Genomic DNA, 19145 nt, shown 5'->3' on the forward strand with positions numbered 1-19145 from the left:
ATATTAATAATAATAGCTGACACAAATCTATAATGGCATTTCTTTTATTATTAGAATGTGTATAGCTTTCCCCAGGTTTTATTTTCTAGCATATAAGAAAGAACATATTGTGTAGGTAAAATTAAAAAATCCTTTGATGCCATAATTTCGTAGCTAAATAATAATAATATATTAACATAATAATAAGTAGTATATAATAAAAATGAAACCTAATTTATTTCTAATTTTCTTAATTTTTTGCATATGGTCTGCTTTGTATTTTAGAATCCCATAGGGACATTATTGTTCCTTTTCACACTGTTGTGCTGATTATACAGGATAATGCCTTTGTCTTGATTATTAAGGATTTAACTGTAGAGTACTGCACATCCTTTGTTTTTCAAAAGCATTTGATTCTTCTTGAAATCAAATTCAAGCAAAGTGCACATCTAAGACATTGGCTAAAATTTACTTGATCATTTAACAATTTATTCTAACATCCTAATGGTATGTCATAACAGTAATTGGCCACATTTTTTTATTCCATTCTTAGTAGGGTCTCTATAAGAAATACAGCAGTGAGTTTTCTATAACAGTGTTCAATGAGTCACAGCAGCAGAGGTCTAACAAGGGTCAAGAGAAACCAGGCAGGTATTTCTAATAATCTCATGATAATACAATAATTGGTGAAATGTTTCTCTGGTGAGAAAACATTTTCTCACTAGAGAACAGCAGTAGCTCATATTATGCAATGAAACTGTGTATGCAATAAATTTGCAACAGTTTTATGCAATAAAACTGTGTAAAACCATATTAAATAAATGCTTAGAAACCAGAGAAAAAAAAGAAAGAAATAGAAACAATAAAATCACAGTAGAAACAACCAGACTTGTGTAGAATAATATTTTTTTAGTCATTAGTTAATACATATTTAAAATGTAAATAAAAAAGTAGGAATATGGTAGAAATGTTAATTCAGCCTTGTTAGGGAATGTTTAAAATTATCATTATTATTTTTATTATTATTATTATTATTATTATTATTATTAGTAGTAGTAGTAGTAGTAGTAGTAGTAGTAGTAGTAGTAGTAGTAGTAATAGTAGTAGTAGTAGTAGTAGTAGTAGTAGTAGTAGTAGTAGTAGTAGTAGTAGTATAACCCGAATGTTGGGACGTTTCTAAAAGACTTTCAAATCACATGGGCTATAATATTTTATTCACAATAGAACATACTGTAGATGACATAATGTTTTAACTGAGGCATTTTACACTTTTATCCACTAAATGAACTTCAAATTTGATGCCTACAGGTATCAAAATAGGGGTATGTTACAGTACCATAGTGTAGCATCTCATCTCCTTTGAAGACATTTGTTTTGGTGTTGGAATATGTTCCTATTCTTGCCTGATATCGATTTCCAGCTGCTGAAGAATTCGTGGTTATCTTTGATGTATTTTTCATTTATTTCATTTATTTGATGTGCAAAATTTTTTCTATAGGTAAAAAATCTGGACTGCAGGAAGGCCAATTCAGCGATGAAGCCACACTGTTGTAATAGCTGCAGTATGTGGTTTTGCATTGTCCTGCTGAAATACACAAGGCCTTCCCTGAAATAGACATCGTCTGGAGGGGAGCATATGTTGCTCTAAAACCTTTATATACCTTTTGGCCTTCATAGTACCTTCCAAAACATGCAAGCTGCTTATACTTTTTACACTTATGCAGCCCATACCATTAGAGATGCTGGCTTTTCAACTGAATGCTGATAACACGCTGGAAGGTCTCCCTCCTCTTTAGCCAAGAGGACATGGGATCCATGATTTTCAACAAAAATGTTCAATTTGGACTCACTGTTACTATTTGCTTTCTGTTGCTAGTTGCTTTAGTAGATGATGAGATTTGCAAAGCCTTTGCAATTTGACGTTAAGGAACATGGGCCTTATTTTTTGTAATAATTTACAAGATGATCATAAAGTTCAGTAACTTAAAAACAGTAACTTACAGCACCTTACAAATTAAAAAACTTCTAAAAAAAATGTAAAACACAACAAGCAAGTATAGCAACCATAATATGGCATTATCAAAGCAGGTCTTCCACATAATTTTATGTGAATTTATCAATTTGGAAAAAATGTTTTGAAAAAATGTCTGAGACTTTTTCATTTTCTCATCAGAATCCCAGCTGATATCTTCTTACAGACTCAGCCAGAAGTATTATATCCATTGAATTGCATGCATTTTACCATGACACTGATGCCCTTAACATCTGAAATAATGCCAGGGTATGCTTCCTGATCGTAATTTGCCACACACCATTGGCCTATATCAGCGGTCGTGATGACCTCTCCTCTCCATTTGGTGTGATCTTGTTCAGGTTTGGAAGGTGCTGCAGCCGTGATGAGCATACCTTTTTTAAGGTCAGAACAAGGACAATCCATTATGCCTGCTATGATTTTGCATGCATATCTGAGGTTGTGATATTTAATTTGGCCCTGGACTGATGCTTATTATCTGGTGCACATTCAAGGTTCTGTTTATAGCTTGTAAAGAGGGCACCTAAGACAGAAAATTATGAGCTTTACTCCAACTCAGATAGTCATAATGCAGGTCATAATCTGTGTGTATGTCTGTGTGTGTGTACAGTATGTGTGCATCTGTGGAGGTAGGACTGTCTACCATCTCTACCATCTCTCTCCCTCCCTCCCTCCCTCCCTCTCTCTCTCTCTCTCTCTCTCTCTCTCTCTCTCTCTCTCTCTCTCTCTCTCTCTCTCTCTCTCTCTCTCTCAGGATCAGAATCCTGACCTTCCATGTAAAGCTTGTGTTTCCTCAGCTGCACTTGAGGGCATTCATTAAAGGATGTACACTTAATATTATTATTTCTGTCATCACTGTAACCAAATTGGATAAAAAAAAGGCTATAGAAAACACACAAAGACATCACACTATTTTAATATCCACTCTGTAAATATTACACATGGTTGCCATGGTAATAACATCTAGCAGTGGGAGGTGCAACTAAATTAGTTTTCTCACTGCAATGAAATATTCTGGAGGAAGAGTGTATGTATTTAAAATTCACCAGTGTATTTACACATCATATCGTTGGAGATGAAGGAGAAACAGTGTGTGTTTATTGCTTACTACTACATCAATATGATTCATATTTGCATAAAGTTTGTGCTCATATCACTGGAAGTTACTGTACCAGCTCTGATTGAAAATATGAGGTCAAAGTTTGCCAGGATTCAGTGTATGTGTGAACGTAGCATGAGGCCTTTGCTGCTAATATGCTGGACATAAAGTTAGCCATTACATAGTGTGCGCAAGAAACAAGGCTAGGAAAAAGCTGAAATAATTATATATTTATATTTATTCATTCATTTATTTATTTATTTTATACATTGATCTTTTTTTTCATATTACACATAACAGGGTGGATATGTTATATATATGTTATATATGACCATATAAGACTGATAGGATAAAATGAGAAAAAAGGAGGAGTTAGGTACTCAACTTTCGCAGATGCTTTCCCTCCAAAAAGATTATGTGAGCAATAACTTTCTGTTGCTATGTAGTTATAATATTGATTAACTTACAGTATCTTCCAACTCCAATCTTACTATAGACATATATTACTGACATGGAGTCTTATTTACAATTTAGTTCTCATAGATTGTATATTTGGAATAATAGGTATGCTTTTTATAATAAAAAAAGTCATTTTATTCAACATGGGTTTAATAATAACATTTAATTGTTAAGTCAATAACTAGTCAATGACTTTATTCAGCATTATAGAGTCCTTATTGCTCCAAACTATTTCTCCATTGTCTTTGATGCTGTGCCTTCTGGTATTATTTTACTTTTTAACAAAACGTTATCACTTTACTGTACATTGGTTGACATAAATGAAATTAATGTACTAAGAAGGCAAAATGTGCAAAGTGTCTTCAGTGCACCATGTAATATTGGTTTAAAAAAAAAATCTGTTGACTAACAAAGTCAAAGTGATATCATTTTAAATGTTTCACAGGTTTTACCCAACTGATCGTTACCTACAGAAGCTTAAAAAGACTTATGAAGTTATGAAATCTGTATCTTATAACATTTATAAATGTTTATAAAACATTTAACAGTTATAAATGGTATTTGTACCTTTTGTGAAGAACACGGAAAAATGCTGGAACATATATTTATACAGAGCAACTCCAGAGTAAATTAACCTACTTTATTGCCAATCATATCTACCCCAATGTTTTGTCACTTTGAAAAAATGCAAATAAAATATGAAGAAATTTGTTTTCAATGGTCAGCTCTCAATTTTAATTTACAAACCTGATTATTATTTAACCAAATATTACATTTTATGAATCTAATTCTTTGGTCCTTTTAGGTGTTATTTGTATGATTTGAACAAGTTGTTCACCTGTTGTATACTTGGCTAAAATTAAAAAAAAAAAAAGATTACATGACATCCAGGTAAAGATATTTATGCACAAGATGACTCTTCATTTAAAGTGACAGAAGTCAGATATATAAGGATATAGAGTACCCTTTTAAGACCCTTTAACTAATTTAATTAAATTGGATTAATTAATTTAATTAAGACCCTTGGAACTATTGATAAAATTAATCTCACTGAAACAAAAAAAAATCTATAGTATAGATATATAGCTATATATAGCATCCGAAGTGTCTGAAGGAGCGATACAGACTTTCTTTTCTCCCTGCTGCTATTTACAATCAAAGCTGCTCCCAATGAACCAGCCACCATAATACACACTGTTATTACTGTTTTAACTGCGATAATAAACAATAACAAAGTATTTTAAATATGTGCAATAACAGAAATTTTGAAAAATGTGCAATATTACCTATGTGCAATGTCTTCAGTGTAACCACTACTCTTTTTATACATTTTTGTTTTAGTATATACTGTATATTATATTATGTATTCTTTTATTAGTTTTATATATTTTTGCTGCTTTAACAGAGAAATTTCCCCATTGTGGGATGAATAAAGGTATATCTTATCTTATCTTATAGTGGATGTAAACAAACCCTTTAAACACTGATTATACCTCAAACAGAATATATAACCTTAGAGACATGAAACAGTATCTAAGGTTGTCTCTAAGGTTATAATGCATAATGCTTCACTTTTAAAACGTGTAGATTATTCTGTGGGACTTTTAATGGAAATTTAACTTTTTTACAATTTGACATCATGAACACCATGATCTGTAGCCGAGGAGGAAATGACGTTAAAACAGCACCATCCAATCGCCTTTTGACGGCGGAAGCACGTGAGTAAACAGGAAGTACCTTTGCATTTCGCGGGTTATGTGATAACGCGTGCATGGAAATGGCGGGTAAGAATGTATCTTATATCGCATTCTTATCGTAAGAAACTACGATATAGTGTATAAAATAGTTCACATATACGTTGTCAGTACTAATGTAGCTGGCAGTATTCTTCAGTGAGCTTACCAGCTGCCATGGAAACCAACCGTTACTGAGTTAGCTAGTTAGCTACCTGACAGCTAGCTACGCTACCGGCTAACTAGCTAGTTATAATTTAGTAAAGGTAAATCAGCTAACAATAAATAGTCCCGAATTTACTTTGGCCTTAATATGATAGTGATATTTAATGTCACTAAAGAATAACAGGACTGAGAGAAGGATGAACGCCATGTTCTGTGTTACCTAGTTATCCAGGTGACTAGTAAAGTTTAGCATTAAAACAAACACTCATGTAGCTTCCCTGAGTAGCTGCTTTAATTTAAGATGCTTATGAAGTGCAGTTTGTGTCAGATGCAGAGTAAACAGAGTGAATTGTTGTTACTTTGCTTGCTAACGTTCATTTATTCATTTATTTATCTTAAGTTAGAGTTCTATCTTTATCAGGGTCGTGGGAATTTATTCTCATTCACAGGGCATCAGTGTTTACTTATGTGTGCTTTCTGCTTGTCCTGCAGATATGAATGCAATGGAGAAGAAACTGGCAGAGTACAAATGTGACACCAATGAAGCCATTTGTTTAAAATTAGGTAAATAACGCACCTGTTGTTCATATGTTCAATGTCATGAACATTTCAGAATCTCAGTCATCTGATTCACCTCACCGGTTATTTATTTAGCCTTTGTTTTGTTGTGTTATTTTTAATAGGGTAATTATTATTCTATAAATGATCCCCCTTTTCTTCATGTGAAAGACACTTTAGGAAGTGTCCGATTTTAATAAACAGAACAATAACATGTAGATGCTATTTAAAAGTCCTTGTCAGAGAACTGAAGCTTCTGAGGGTTTTAGGTATGTTACTAATTTCCTGGTCTAAATAAATGAGCATGCAGCAAACAAACGATATGTGTAGGCTCTCTAAAACTAGCAATACACTAGTGCTTATAATAAAGGTCTAATCAGTTTGTATTAAAATTGGAAGTTTTTTAATGTCAGTTGTGAGTACATCCTGAAAAACCCCCATCTCTGGGATTTATATTGATATCACTAGTTAAATTTCTTTGAGACGTTAACATGATCACGGATGCACCACATGAGCGTTACATCTGGAAGTTGTTCTCCATATTACTGAAGATGTTTCCTTTAGTTTTTTGAGTATAACCAAAGCATAATGGCAGTAATACGGTGTGGTTTTATTTATTATTTCCTGCAGTGCGTTTTCCAGAGGATATAGATGATGAAAGTACAACGTTTCACCCTGAGTATAGCCATCAGCTGTATGGTGATGAGTAAGTACCTGCAATATATATATAGATATTGAGATAATTTCTGTATAAATATAGAAATGTTTATACATGTTAATTGATATGAATATCTTTCTAAGACTTCATTAGAAAAATCAGAAGGCCTAAAGTATATCAAAGTCTTCATGCACAGTTTACCATTGTTCATTAAAGAGGCTTCAAATACTTTGAACTCTTTTATGAATTGTTTCTGAATTTCACACTAGTGAAGTGGCATTTGGATACAAAGGCCTTCAAATTCAGCTTTACTACACTGCTGGCAACCTGAGCACGCTTTTCAAAGTGAAGTACACTTCCAAAGTCAATGAAAAATTTGACTGTGTGCAGGTAGGCTGATAATATATTCTGTTCTTTTCTTCTGCAGGTGTCCTATATATTGTATTGATATAAAAGGATGATGATTAATATCCTCAAAGCTAACCCTTTTCCCTACTTTTTTCTTGCATTTATTTATGGCAAATGCTGGCTATAGGCTTGTAATTCATACAGAACTGTCTGTGACTAGTTTGATAATTGAGATTCACTGGTAAATGAAATCACATTTTTACACTTTCACACTTAGTGACTTAGATAAATTTCTATTCCACCATAATAATAATCATTGCACCTTGCTGGAAGTGCTTATTAAATCTGGATTGGACATATGTATATACTCTCATATATATCTATATATTTGTATGTGTGTGTGCAGACAGATATATCGATAGAATGGGCATAACCAATGTAACAACTTGGATTGTCATGAAAAGTAAAGGAACTACTGGTTTGTCAACATACATCAAACAAGTTAGCTATGAAAAACAACAGCAGTTGATGACAGAAATATTCTCTTCATTGTGACATAATTTATCAATTGAATTGAATAAAATGTCTTTTATTGATAGAATATCATCATATAGCCCAACCCTAGTTGTAGGTTGATGTCTATTTGTTATACAGATTACACCCCAGCTGTTGGGATTCAGAATGTAGTAGCATTAGTATTATCTGCTATATTTACAGTGTCTATGACAACACTGTAATCTGTTGACCCTTGTATAAGCAAATTTTGAAGCTGCTTTGATATTTACAGATCATTTGTGTTAAAAAAAATTCTCAGGTTTCACCCCTACAGTTCTAGTTTATTAGTTAGATAGGCAAATACGTAGGCGGGGTTTTCCCTGTGGTTTCAGAGTGCGTTGGCGCTCTTTGGTTTCAGGGGCATGGTGGTGGTTGGGGGTGTTTGAAATTAGAGAGAAATTTTAGGTTATTTTAAAATTTGTGGAAAAAAACGCTGGCAGCACTTATTTTACTTGTATTTACCAAATGAAATATATGTGGATTGCCTTGACTTGTACACAGGAGGAATAAATATTTTGAAATACACAAGTAATTATTTTGAAAACTGCAACCAAAGGACAGCAGTTAGACAAGCAGAGAACTGTATATATAAGCTGTTGTGGCTGTCGAAAGACTTCCCAGGCTTAGACAAATTACCTTTGCAAAAGCTCTGGCCCTGGCCTTTTATCTAAATAAAAAGGTAAAATGAGAAGATTCAAGAAGCTTAAGTGGTTATGCAATAAAAGTTTTAAGTAGTGTTTTAACCATACATATGTCTACTTACATGCACACAATCACACACAAATAATATTAACATATATTTGTAAAAGTACGATATGTAAATATTTGCAAAAAAAAAAAGAATGCAAATTTTGTGTGTCGACAAGACAGCTGGCACTGCATGACTGTTTAGATGAGGAGCTGCCTCAGTGTCTGTGACTGGTTCTCACACTACACTATAAGAACAGTGGAGAAAACTAGTTCTGTCTGGGACAGTCATGGGAAATGCCACACAACCCACAAGTGTGTGGAGAGGAAGCTACCTGAGGCTGTGTTCACACATAACCTCTATTTTTGAAGCACTTAGCACTTGTTTTACATAATAATCCTTTGAAGTAGACAGTGTTTTTTTGGGGGGGGATGTTCTTAACTGCATTTTGGAACAGCGTTTATTTTCTTCATTTTAATTAATTAATTTATTAAAAGCAGCAGAAAAACACATGATTTGTAAACAAGGCAAATTTTGTTTAGCTACCGAGCTATGTTAGATAAGAACGTTAGTTTAGTTGTGGTATCTTTATGCAATATTAGCTAATTAGCTTTGCTGCGTAAGATAATTCAGTATATGAATATCTGTGTACTTTAGCTAGCTAAGCCATTTATTTAATTGTAAAAAGGGTTACTTTTTGTAAAATAGGTAAGCTATATGATTTCTCTCTTTGCTATCGCTTTAACATTCACAATAATTACTTTTTAAAAAGTTTATACTTCAATTATTATACTCCATTTTTTGTTGAGGCTTACTGTATCAGTTGCTTGCAGCTTGCTGAGTGTACTGTACAGAGAAATAGCTGTGTGATTAGTGTCTCACACCAATCACACAAACGTTTGTTCAAACGCTGATTGTTGATTTGGTGGGTCGTTCCTCTTGCCAGCTTACCTTTCCATTTCAGACTTAGCCTCCTCTTCATTTTGCTAGGGCATAGAACTCTCACCATTGTTGTTCGCTCAAGCGCATTATTGCATTTATTTTGTTTAAGGCACTCTGGTGGTACGTCTAAGCATTTCTATGATAGGGAAAACTCTCATAAGTTGCTTTTTCAGGTCACATCACATATAGTGTAGACATATAGAGGTAATTATCACCTGTAAATATTAACAAAGTTTGTCAACAAGAGTAAATTGCTGCTCACATTGAGGTACTTTTTCCCTATTTTTAGGTACAGAACAAGATGCTCTTTAATTAAAATGAAACCTTTTATGTAAGAATTAGATCCTACACTGGCATTTACCTTTGTTGCGCTTTCAGCTGAAAACATGATGTATTCCTGAATAGACAAAAAGCTCTGAAGAAGCACAGTTAGTTAATATAGTGACCTAACAATGCACTCTTTATATGGAAGATTGTGCAATTTGTAAATGTTGTATAGAAGAGAGCAGGGACAATCTGACTTGTTTGTCCTTTGCCTTTTATGTGCATTCCCTGATTCTCTTACTCGTCAGAAATGCAGTTGAGCTGTAACAATAGTGAAGTGTTTCTCAGGCGCAGGTGCATTGCTTCCTGGCTGATATTAGCTGATGTCTGAAAGAGCAGGAATTAGCGCCGTGTTGCATTAGCCTTTTGTTGCGCATTTTGTCCTTGTCCTTCTTCATTTCCCTGTTTTGAATGTGGAGCAGCGAGAGGCCTGCTACAGAACTAATGCCTATCACGCGTCTAAATGGTGCCAAAGGCCCTGCTTAGCAACTTAATACAAAGTGTTCTCATGTCAATCCGCTTGGAAATGGATACAATGCAAACATCGCAGCTGAAGCCACTGCGCATTCTGCTGAGTAAAAAATCCCAAAGAGGGCAAAGGGGGGTCTTTTGTCTGCCCAGGAGCCACTGAATGGCAGGGGCAAACTTGTTTGATTGAGTTCACTCACCAGGCTTAGAGGAGAGGAGCCTATTATAGATGCCTGTTTTTTTTTTTTTTTGTTAAGGTTGAGATCAATTCATTAAATTTTATTGCCCTGTGAGAAGCAGAGATGCATTATTGTGGGGGACTTCATCAAATATTCATGGTTTAAGATAAGTAGTAAATGTATTCAATTAAGTGGTCTTTCACAGAGGATTGGAGAGAGGGGGGCTGAAGGCCTACTCAGCTGACAGGACTAATTGCCTAATGGTTCTCTTTTTTTGTTCGACAAAAATATGTATCCTTTCTTTTTTAGTTTCACGTGTGCTATGTCAATCAAGGCTGAAGTATAGCCTAATGACAGAACAATAGGGCTTTATTCTGTTGTGGATCCAGTAGGGTTACATGTAAGGACAAGGAGCACTGGAAATAAAGTGTATCAGCTTGCATTTATCTTGGTGTATACAATTCCAAGAACACGTATAAGCCCCTTTAATATAATGTATGTCGCTGCAAAATACATTTTTTTCTTTTTTTTTTATAAAAATTTCTCATATACATGATAGAAATATGACTATCGTGTACTAATCCTTCTGATATGTCTTTTCCTGTGTGTCTTCAGCCTGATGATGTGGAAGGGAAGATCAGAGAAATCATTCCTCCAGGGTTTTGCGCCAACACAGATGACTTTATCTCTTTTTTGGAGAAAGAGGCTAACTTTAAACCATTTGGAAGCCTCTTGCACACCTATAAAGTTCACAGTGTGGAAGAGGGAGTTGATCTCACTTACCTAATACACAAGGTAATGACAAATGCTGTTGCATACAGTAAGAAGCTTTGGGGACTGGCTCCACAGTCTTTAAGGTGGCAGTTATTAGTTATAGTTGTGCATCTTTCTTATTGCTGGATAATTTCCTGTAAATATTCACACTGGCCTAGTTTTGTCATTAATTTATGGTTAAATAAGACATTTTTGTTTCCTGTAAATACTGCACTATATGTAGTGCTCTAGTGCACTGCTTTCTAAAGAGTAAACCTTGGAACATACAAATGACAATCTTGATGTTGAATCTCTCTTTGAATAGAAGGTTATAAAGTAATAGCAATTTCTTATTTGTGTTCTTGCCTTATAGGCAGATATCTCATGTCCAGGATTCAGAGAATACCATGAGCGACTTCAGACATTTCTTATGTGGTTCATCGAGACCGCCAGCTTTATTGATGTAGACGATGATCACTGGGACTTCTTCCTTGTGTGAGTTGTTAGCTGCTTTTGAGTCTTCGAATGTTTGTTCACTGACTGCATAAACCTGGGTACGTCAGGAGCTGTATCCAGTTATTATACAGCACACATGTTTTAAATTGGTTGCTAAACAGTTTCTTCATATTGTAAGTGTTGTCTTGACACGAGATTGGACTGTACATGGAAAACCGTAGGGGCTAAAACAACTTTACATGGTATGTTTAAGTTTGCTTTTTGAAGCATTATCCTTTGTGTCAAGTTTGGACTCGAGAAGAGAACTGAAGAGAACACCTTTAGGATTACTAAGTTTAAAGAACATGTTCATGTTGGGAAAATGCTCTTTTCCGTCTTGGTCAGGTGCTTATGTGTACACACATGTACACACGTGCACACATACATTTGAGCTTAGGCAACTACCAGTCTTTGTGGTGCATGCAACCAATTACCAAGCCTGTTTAATTATATTCGCCCCTTGTACAGAGGTAAACTGTTCATCTCATAAGAGTTTCTTTTTGTGTTATTTGTCTCTTTTCTTTGCTGTCCTTATTTTTTGGCAGAGCAAGAGGCTGAACTGAATACTGTTGTCTTTTGAAACAGTGAATGGAATCTCTAGCAGCCGAAAAAGAGACTCTGCTAGTGTTTTCTTTAGTTTGCCACCTATTAAAGCTGACAATAGGCAAATGGACTGGAGAGTTTTGAAGAGGCTAGATGCCTCCCTCTCTCCGCTCCTCTGTTCTCTAAGTTGCAGTGCACCAATTAAGTGCATAATGCATTCACTCTACAGCAGGTGCACAGACTGCAACTGCTCTACTCTCTGCTTCAGCATGCTCACACTGACAGGAGGCCAGAGTGAGAAAACAAGCAGTGTGCAGGAGAGGGTGGTCGGGTGGGTTTGGGGGATGGATGGTCAAAGTAGAGAAAGAGAGAAGAGTTGAAAGAGTGCTAGAAGAACCGGTGCATGGGAGCGTGCCTATGATTGACCTGCTTGCCTTTGTGTTCCTTCTCTCTCTGTACAGATTTGAGAAATACAATAAGGATGGGGAGACTCTCTACGCTACGGCTGGCTACATGACAGTGTATAATTACTACGTATACCCAGACAAAACCAGACCACGTGTTAGGTAATTACCAGGGAAGCACGTGCCTTCTCTCTCTTTTATTCTTTGAAAAAAGGGAAAAGAAAATTATACATCTCTGGCTCTCTTGTCCCTAAGTGCCCCAAATTACTGGCTTATATATCCTATAAGCCAATCCCCATTTGCTTATTATAAGGATGGCAAAATCTGCAGCACCCATCAGAAAGCCCATTTTGGAAATCAGCGCAATATATTGATTGGCACAACATGGTAACATTTCATTATGTTGGCCAAGTGAATGAACAAAAATAATCTTTTGCTAGAGATTATATCAAGTTGTTATGCTGGAGAAAAGAACGTTGTCTGGACATGAAGTGTTTGTATTGAACAAAAAATATTGTCATATCTGTATCAGGTCATCATCATGATCATAATGTCCATTGTATCGAGGAAAGCTGACTAGGAGATATAGGGAGGGCATTGGGTAATAGTTGGCACTATGGGACAAGCAGAGAACACTTTTTAAAATCTTGGCCTGTACGTTGATGTGCAAGATTTCTCTCTCTCTCTCTCTCTCTTTTTCTCTCTCTCTCTCTTTTTAATTTATATATATATATATATATATATATATATATATATATATCTCAGTCAGATGCTGATCCTGCCACAATTTCAAGGTGAAGGTCATGGGGCCCAGTTGTTAGAGACAGTTCACCGGTTCTACTGCAACTTACCTAAAGTTCAGGATATCACAGGTATACTGGGATGAAATCTGTGAAATCTGTCTGAGTATGGCATTGACTAATACTCCTAATGCACACTGGTGGCTCAATTGTGTTATTGGTTTACATGTCTTGCTTCTTTTACAGGTAGATAACAGGCAGAGCCAGGGCCATTTATAAAAGTGCATATAGCGTGTAGTTATTGTTGCAAAATCTATGTCACTTTTTTCTTTTGAAAGTAGAATAAAGTACTTTTTAGGTAGTTTTAAAACTTTAAGTGTATAAGACAGGAATGAACAGAGCCTCCTTATCAAAGGTAGCTGTTGGCTGAATTTAAATACCTTTCTACCACGGCAGTGTATGGAGCTCTCTGGTCCAACGTGTGGCAAGGTGGGAGGGATGTATGTAAATTGCAGGCAGTTTGCAGCTGAAATGTGCTGGCCACATGCTGCTGCTCAGGCTCTCTCACACAATGGCATAATTATTGAGCTGTGTGGGGAGAGAGAGATTAGCTTTCATTCAAACTGAATACGCTTCTCCACTCTACTACGACAGACCTGCAGCCACCATTTGTACAGCTTTTGTTTGTTCTTTTTTTTTCTATTTTTGTGCTCTTTTTCCTTTTTGTACTGTTCCCTCTATCTTGGTGTACTGGTAATGTTATGCCACATATTCAAAAGTGAACATTGTCACTTACCTGCCTCTATAGCTTCTCTGTCTCTCTCTATCATTTAATCTATATGGGACACCCACACTACAGCATTGCCATTTTTGATATTTTGGCTCTGTTCTCCAGCACACTGAAATTATGATTGAGGTTGAAACACAGCCTATCCTACCCTTTCATACAAGGCTATTTACATATAGGTTATATATTAATTAGGTTATTGGTTTAGGCTCAAAATTTAAAAAGACACATATAGAGACAACAAAACAAAAAACATAAACAACAAAAACATTTTTAACATTTGCTGCTGCCAGACTATAGGTGGTTCATTCTTTAATTGCTTTCATTTTAACTTTGTGTGTGTTTTTGTTAAATTGTCCTAGCGGAAGACCCATCTGACAATTATGTGAAGTTAAGGGACTTTGTGCTTGTGAAGTTGTGTATGGATCTGCCTTCTTTCTCCAACGAAAATCTGGCCCTGGGATTCAGTGAAGAAATGGCTACTGAAGCTCGCGAGAAACTTAAAATCAACAAGGTGTGAGCTACATACAACACATGATGTTTCATGTTCAAAAGAAACAGCAGCTGATCCAGTGCTTTGAATTGCAGTACTCCAACTGCAGTTGGTATATTTGTTATAGTTTTTCTTAAAAGGTGACAAATATGAATTATGATGATTGAATAATATAATTAACTCACCATCTCAGTTCTTTTTTTCCTATTTGTAATTCCTAATGACCTTTCTCTTCACCCACATCCACACACCCCACTGGATGCTGGCCATTAGTGAATGGGTGGGAGTTCACCTCAGTGTGCCCCCTGTATGACTTCTTTTTCTCTGCACTTAGGCCATTATTTAACTGCGCCGATTACATCTCACTGTCTTTTATTTCCTTTCTGTCTGTGTTGTTTGTGAGTGATTATCACAGTCTGGTGCCTGTGCCATGACGAAGTCTTTCTAGTAAAGCCTGTCCACTCGGCGGCCATTTTGGCAATGCTCCCGATCAATTATTTTCAGTCATACAAGACCAGGCTGCCATCTACTTGAATGGTGATACACCCATATACCAGAAACCAATTGACAATATTGAAATAAGGAATAGAAATGTCTATTAAAATCTGACAAAATTGAGTAAATAATTAACTAATTGCAAACATCACCGGATGGGGCATATTTCATTTGTTTGTTTTATCTGCTGCTCATGCACAATTTTCCATTACTACAGTGGAAGGCTCAAGCATAAGTATCTGATGGTGTGTTTTTGCACACCGACCAATATTTTTTAAATGTACAGCTTTTATATCTGTGTGATCATTTTATTTTTTTCTACAAATGCCCATGTCGAGAAATTAGAGAACTGCTTGAATTAGAGAACCACTTCTTTTCACCTTGATTCTTAGCATCTTGTCATTTTGTATGCAGAAGCATGCCAGGCGGGTGTACGAGATTCTGCGTCTCAGAAACACAGACATGAGTGATGAGGAAAAGGCCAGAGAGTTTCGGCTAGAAGTGAAGAGAAGGCTCTTTGGTCCTTACAGGGTAGGTGTCTTTTCAAATCTAATCTAAATTACTATCAATTATTGGAGCCTTAAAAATTTAGCCTAACATTCACACTGACTTAGTCTGCTAAGAATATTGTCCTTATACAACATTACATCCCAAAACATTTATTCCTTTTATTAACATGCATTTAATAGAAAAATTTAATTTATCTTTTTCTTTCTTCTTTTACTTATTAGTTAAAAGCTGAAAGTAAAAATGTCTTCTAAAAGCTCTTAGCTAGGAATGCGTTATTCAAATGTGTTAAACTTAATCTTAAAGCTTAACAATGACATTGGTATAAATAAATGAACATCCCACAGTAAGAGCCAACAGATTGCACAGATAATTGCTAGTGTCCAAAGTTTCTTCTTTTACAATAGTAATAATAATAATAGTAAGAATAAGAAATAAGAAGTAGACAGTCATGCTTCATAAGGTGAATGTTTGTGTGAAGTCCAAAGAAAACCAGCATTGGTTAAACTGCAATTATAGTAAGAACATATACAGGGGTTGTACAATGACATTAAACACGTGGTTTTAGACCACAACAATTTACTAGTATAGTGACAGGCTACATTTTGCAGTCAAGAGTTACAGCATGAGTTTGTCCATTTCATGTTTGAACCATTAGGATCGCATGGTCTTCCAGGATGGTTCAGTAGTCCTTGCACAAGTAGAGGGCACAGGGAATGCCTTGATATTGCAGTAAAAACATCACTGATGCATCACACACTGAAGAGTCTGGGTGTAAGCTTCTTTTGGGCTTCTCCACACTGTAACTCTCCTGGATCTGGGGAAACACAGTGAAGGTGGACTCATCAGAGTACAATACATGTTTCATATCGTCCTCAGCCCAAGACTTCCATTGCTGACATCATTGAAACTGTTTTCTCTAATTTGCACGTGTGACCAAAGGTTTGCATCATAAATATTGACACTGTGGAGCTCCTGACAAACAGTTTTAGTGCAGGTGTACGTTTAATTCTGCAGTCAGTTGGACAGATGTGGCTTTTATGTTTTTTAGATATCGTCTGGGTTAGTACCCTGACATCTCTTTGAGACATCAAACTCTTGCGTCAACAGTTACTCCTGTTGGATGTGGTTCGTCCTTCATGGTGGTAAGCTGACATTCCTCTGGGTACCATGGCTCTTGATACACCACAAAGATTCTCTGCCTAGTTACAGATGCTCCAGTGAGAGGCACAAGAACAATTTGTCCTCTTTTGAACTCTGATATGTCTCCCATTATGCTGTGTGGATTGCAGTATTTTATGTACAGCTGTGCTAGTGCGCTGCTAATTCAAACTTCATGCACTGCTCTTACCTATGGAATGTGATATCATACAAGGAGTGCAGTACACGTCGGGCTGTGCAGTATGAAAATATATCATATGACATTGACATTTCTATATACACTATATACATCATGACACAGGTTTTCTAAGAGTAGTGTTCTTTTTTTTTTTTTAAACAAAACCTGTATACCTAAGGATTTTTTTTATGTAAGGTCTACTAACTCTGAAAGAAGAGAAAATACAATGTATTAAAAAGCACAAAAAATCTTAAAATGTAAAGCTTACTAAAATGACATCACCGTATCGAAAAGTTTACCGTGACATGATTTATCATTATGTCAAAATTATTTTGTCATGTCACCTAGCCCTGGTGTGTAGCTATGTTTAAAATCAGTTGTCCCATTCACACACACTCCTTTATTCATGATGGAGGTTATTTTCTTACCTGCCCTTTCACTTTTTATAGACTGCAATTTCAGAATTGCAGCAGTGCTTTTTAAATTTTAATGAGCCTACTGTGTAACCCTTCAGACATTTAATTATGATACATGGTCAATATTTTCATGAGCATTGATACATTTATGCCCCAGCTGTAGTTCCAATTTAACAGTCTGTTAACAGCTATGATTAGTCACTAAATATAAGTATTCTTTCGTACTATTTTTAAAAATTCATTCAGGGTTTTCTTGTAAAAGGCATTGAGTATTTGGTGTGAAATCGGGTTTTCTGCCATAATTCTTGTAAGATAATCATTTCAGCTCCAGGGTTACAATTAGCAGCATTTGTATCACATAATCCACAGAAGGTGAAAACTGTAATTCAGTCAACTACTGGCATCGGTACAATAGATCTCTGCTTGCTATGCCAAAGTTCTCCTGTATTAGTTGCTTGTTAATCTAATTGGTAGCTACTGTAATGTAATAACGTACAGCAGTCTAGTCAGCTAATTTATGGAATTAATAAAGAAAGAGGGAAAGAACAAGTATTTTGAGTTCCAGGGAGGGGTTGACTATGTAGCCCTAGTCCTCATCCTCCTGTAGAACATCAACAAAAAGTCAGCAAGTCTTTCTGACAGATTGTTCTAGCAGAGGTGTCATATCATGGCTTTGCCCTGGACTTTAATTTTGCATGTTTTTTTTTTTTTATTTCTTTTGAAACGATCATCTGTCATCCATACATTCAAGTGAGTCGAAGTAATATAGATTGTTCTTCAGTACAACAGATCACAGATGGGGAGCTTTGGAAGTTTACATACATACAACTCTTAATCCCTAAAGTATTTAACATGTATACCCAGATATCTAAAACTAATTACTGGCCATAGAGAAGAGAGCCTCTCTTTAGTTCTCCACACAAAACTAGAAGAGCATATTATTAAATGTGATGATTTTTCTACCAGAGATGTTTATTTTAGATCTGAACTTTTCAGCTAGCAGGCGTGTAACTACTACGAACACCAGTGAAGAATTGTTGTCAGCTTTATCTTCAGACTTTGCTCCAATTCAAACATTTACCAGGAATATAGGATCAGTGGGGACTGCTGGATCATGGCTCCCTAACCACTCACCATGATGTTAACCAGCATAGAGTCTCCTGACAGGGAAAAAAAATAAGGGACATGGAAGAGAGTGAAAAAACCATGAGATTGAAAAGGAAATTGGAATTCCTTAGTAAGAGAGAATGAAGGGATCTGGAGACCAGATGCTCTCTCTACTTTTCTCCCTTCCTCTCCCTCACACACACACACATACACACTCACACACTCACTCACTCAGTTTCCCTCAGGGGTAGAAGGGGGGTGTTAGTCTGTATGATTTTGCACACAGGTGGGAATGGTGTGTAAAGTTCTGCATGTTCTACAATGCATGGTACTATGTGCCTGTGCATTTAAGACTTGAAGGGGGGGGGGGGGGGGGTGGATTCCTAAAAGAACGTACATGATTATTTTCATTATTGTATTGTTTTTATGCTTTAATTGTTACGGTTCTATGGGATAGTTAAAATGATATCCCCTCTTTTTCTCTTTCCCCAATTTGAAATAATTTAACTAATATTGTTTTAACTGTTTATTTAATCCTGGAATATTTTGCCTATCTACTTGAATTATTTGCTTCTTATTGGTTTGTTACCAAAGGTTTCTTTTAGTATCATTTGATCAGAGAACCCTATTTCACTAGCATCAAGAGAATTTCAAGTGTTCATGTTTGTGGATAGAGGAAATAAAAAGCTTTTTATACTCATCTCCTTATTCATTCTGGATAAGTACATTATGTAATACCCAACAATGGGTATGGTTGTCTATCTTCCTATGTTGGTGAATGACTATTGGGATCTGACAGTGCAGTGATTCCTCTCTGTGTGTGTGTTTGTGTGTGTGCGTGTGTGTGTGCGTGCGCGTGCGTGCGCGTGTGTGTGTGTG

General features: G+C 35.9%; 1 protein-coding gene across 3 annotated transcripts in view; it reads left to right on the forward strand.

Annotated features, from left to right (window-relative positions):
- Nucleotides 1-5265: 5265 nt before the first annotated feature.
- hat1 (histone acetyltransferase 1) overlaps nt 5266-19145 on the forward strand; it is a 14635-nt gene continuing 755 nt past the window's right edge. For 2 of the 3 annotated variants that reach the window (XM_027164804.2, XM_047815204.1), the window contains exons 1-10: nt 5266-5353; nt 5960-6031; nt 6656-6731; nt 6953-7073; nt 10803-10982; nt 11314-11435; nt 12440-12544; nt 13148-13254; nt 14272-14423; nt 15312-15428. In XM_027164804.2, coding sequence (XP_027020605.2) covers nt 5341-5353; nt 5960-6031; nt 6656-6731; nt 6953-7073; nt 10803-10982; nt 11314-11435; nt 12440-12544; nt 13148-13254; nt 14272-14423; nt 15312-15428 — 1065 coding nt within the window. In that variant the 5' untranslated portion in view covers nt 5266-5340. Of the gene's footprint in view, nt 5354-5457; nt 5569-5959; nt 6032-6655; nt 6732-6952; nt 7074-10802; nt 10983-11313; nt 11436-12439; nt 12545-13147; nt 13255-14271; nt 14424-15311; nt 15429-19145 lie in introns of those variants that run through there. The other variant, XM_027164807.2, reaches the window with a different exon arrangement.

The sequence above is a fragment of the Tachysurus fulvidraco genome, chromosome 6 (assembly GCF_022655615.1).
Source record: "Tachysurus fulvidraco isolate hzauxx_2018 chromosome 6, HZAU_PFXX_2.0, whole genome shotgun sequence".
NCBI lineage: Eukaryota > Metazoa > Chordata > Actinopteri > Siluriformes > Bagridae > Tachysurus > Tachysurus fulvidraco.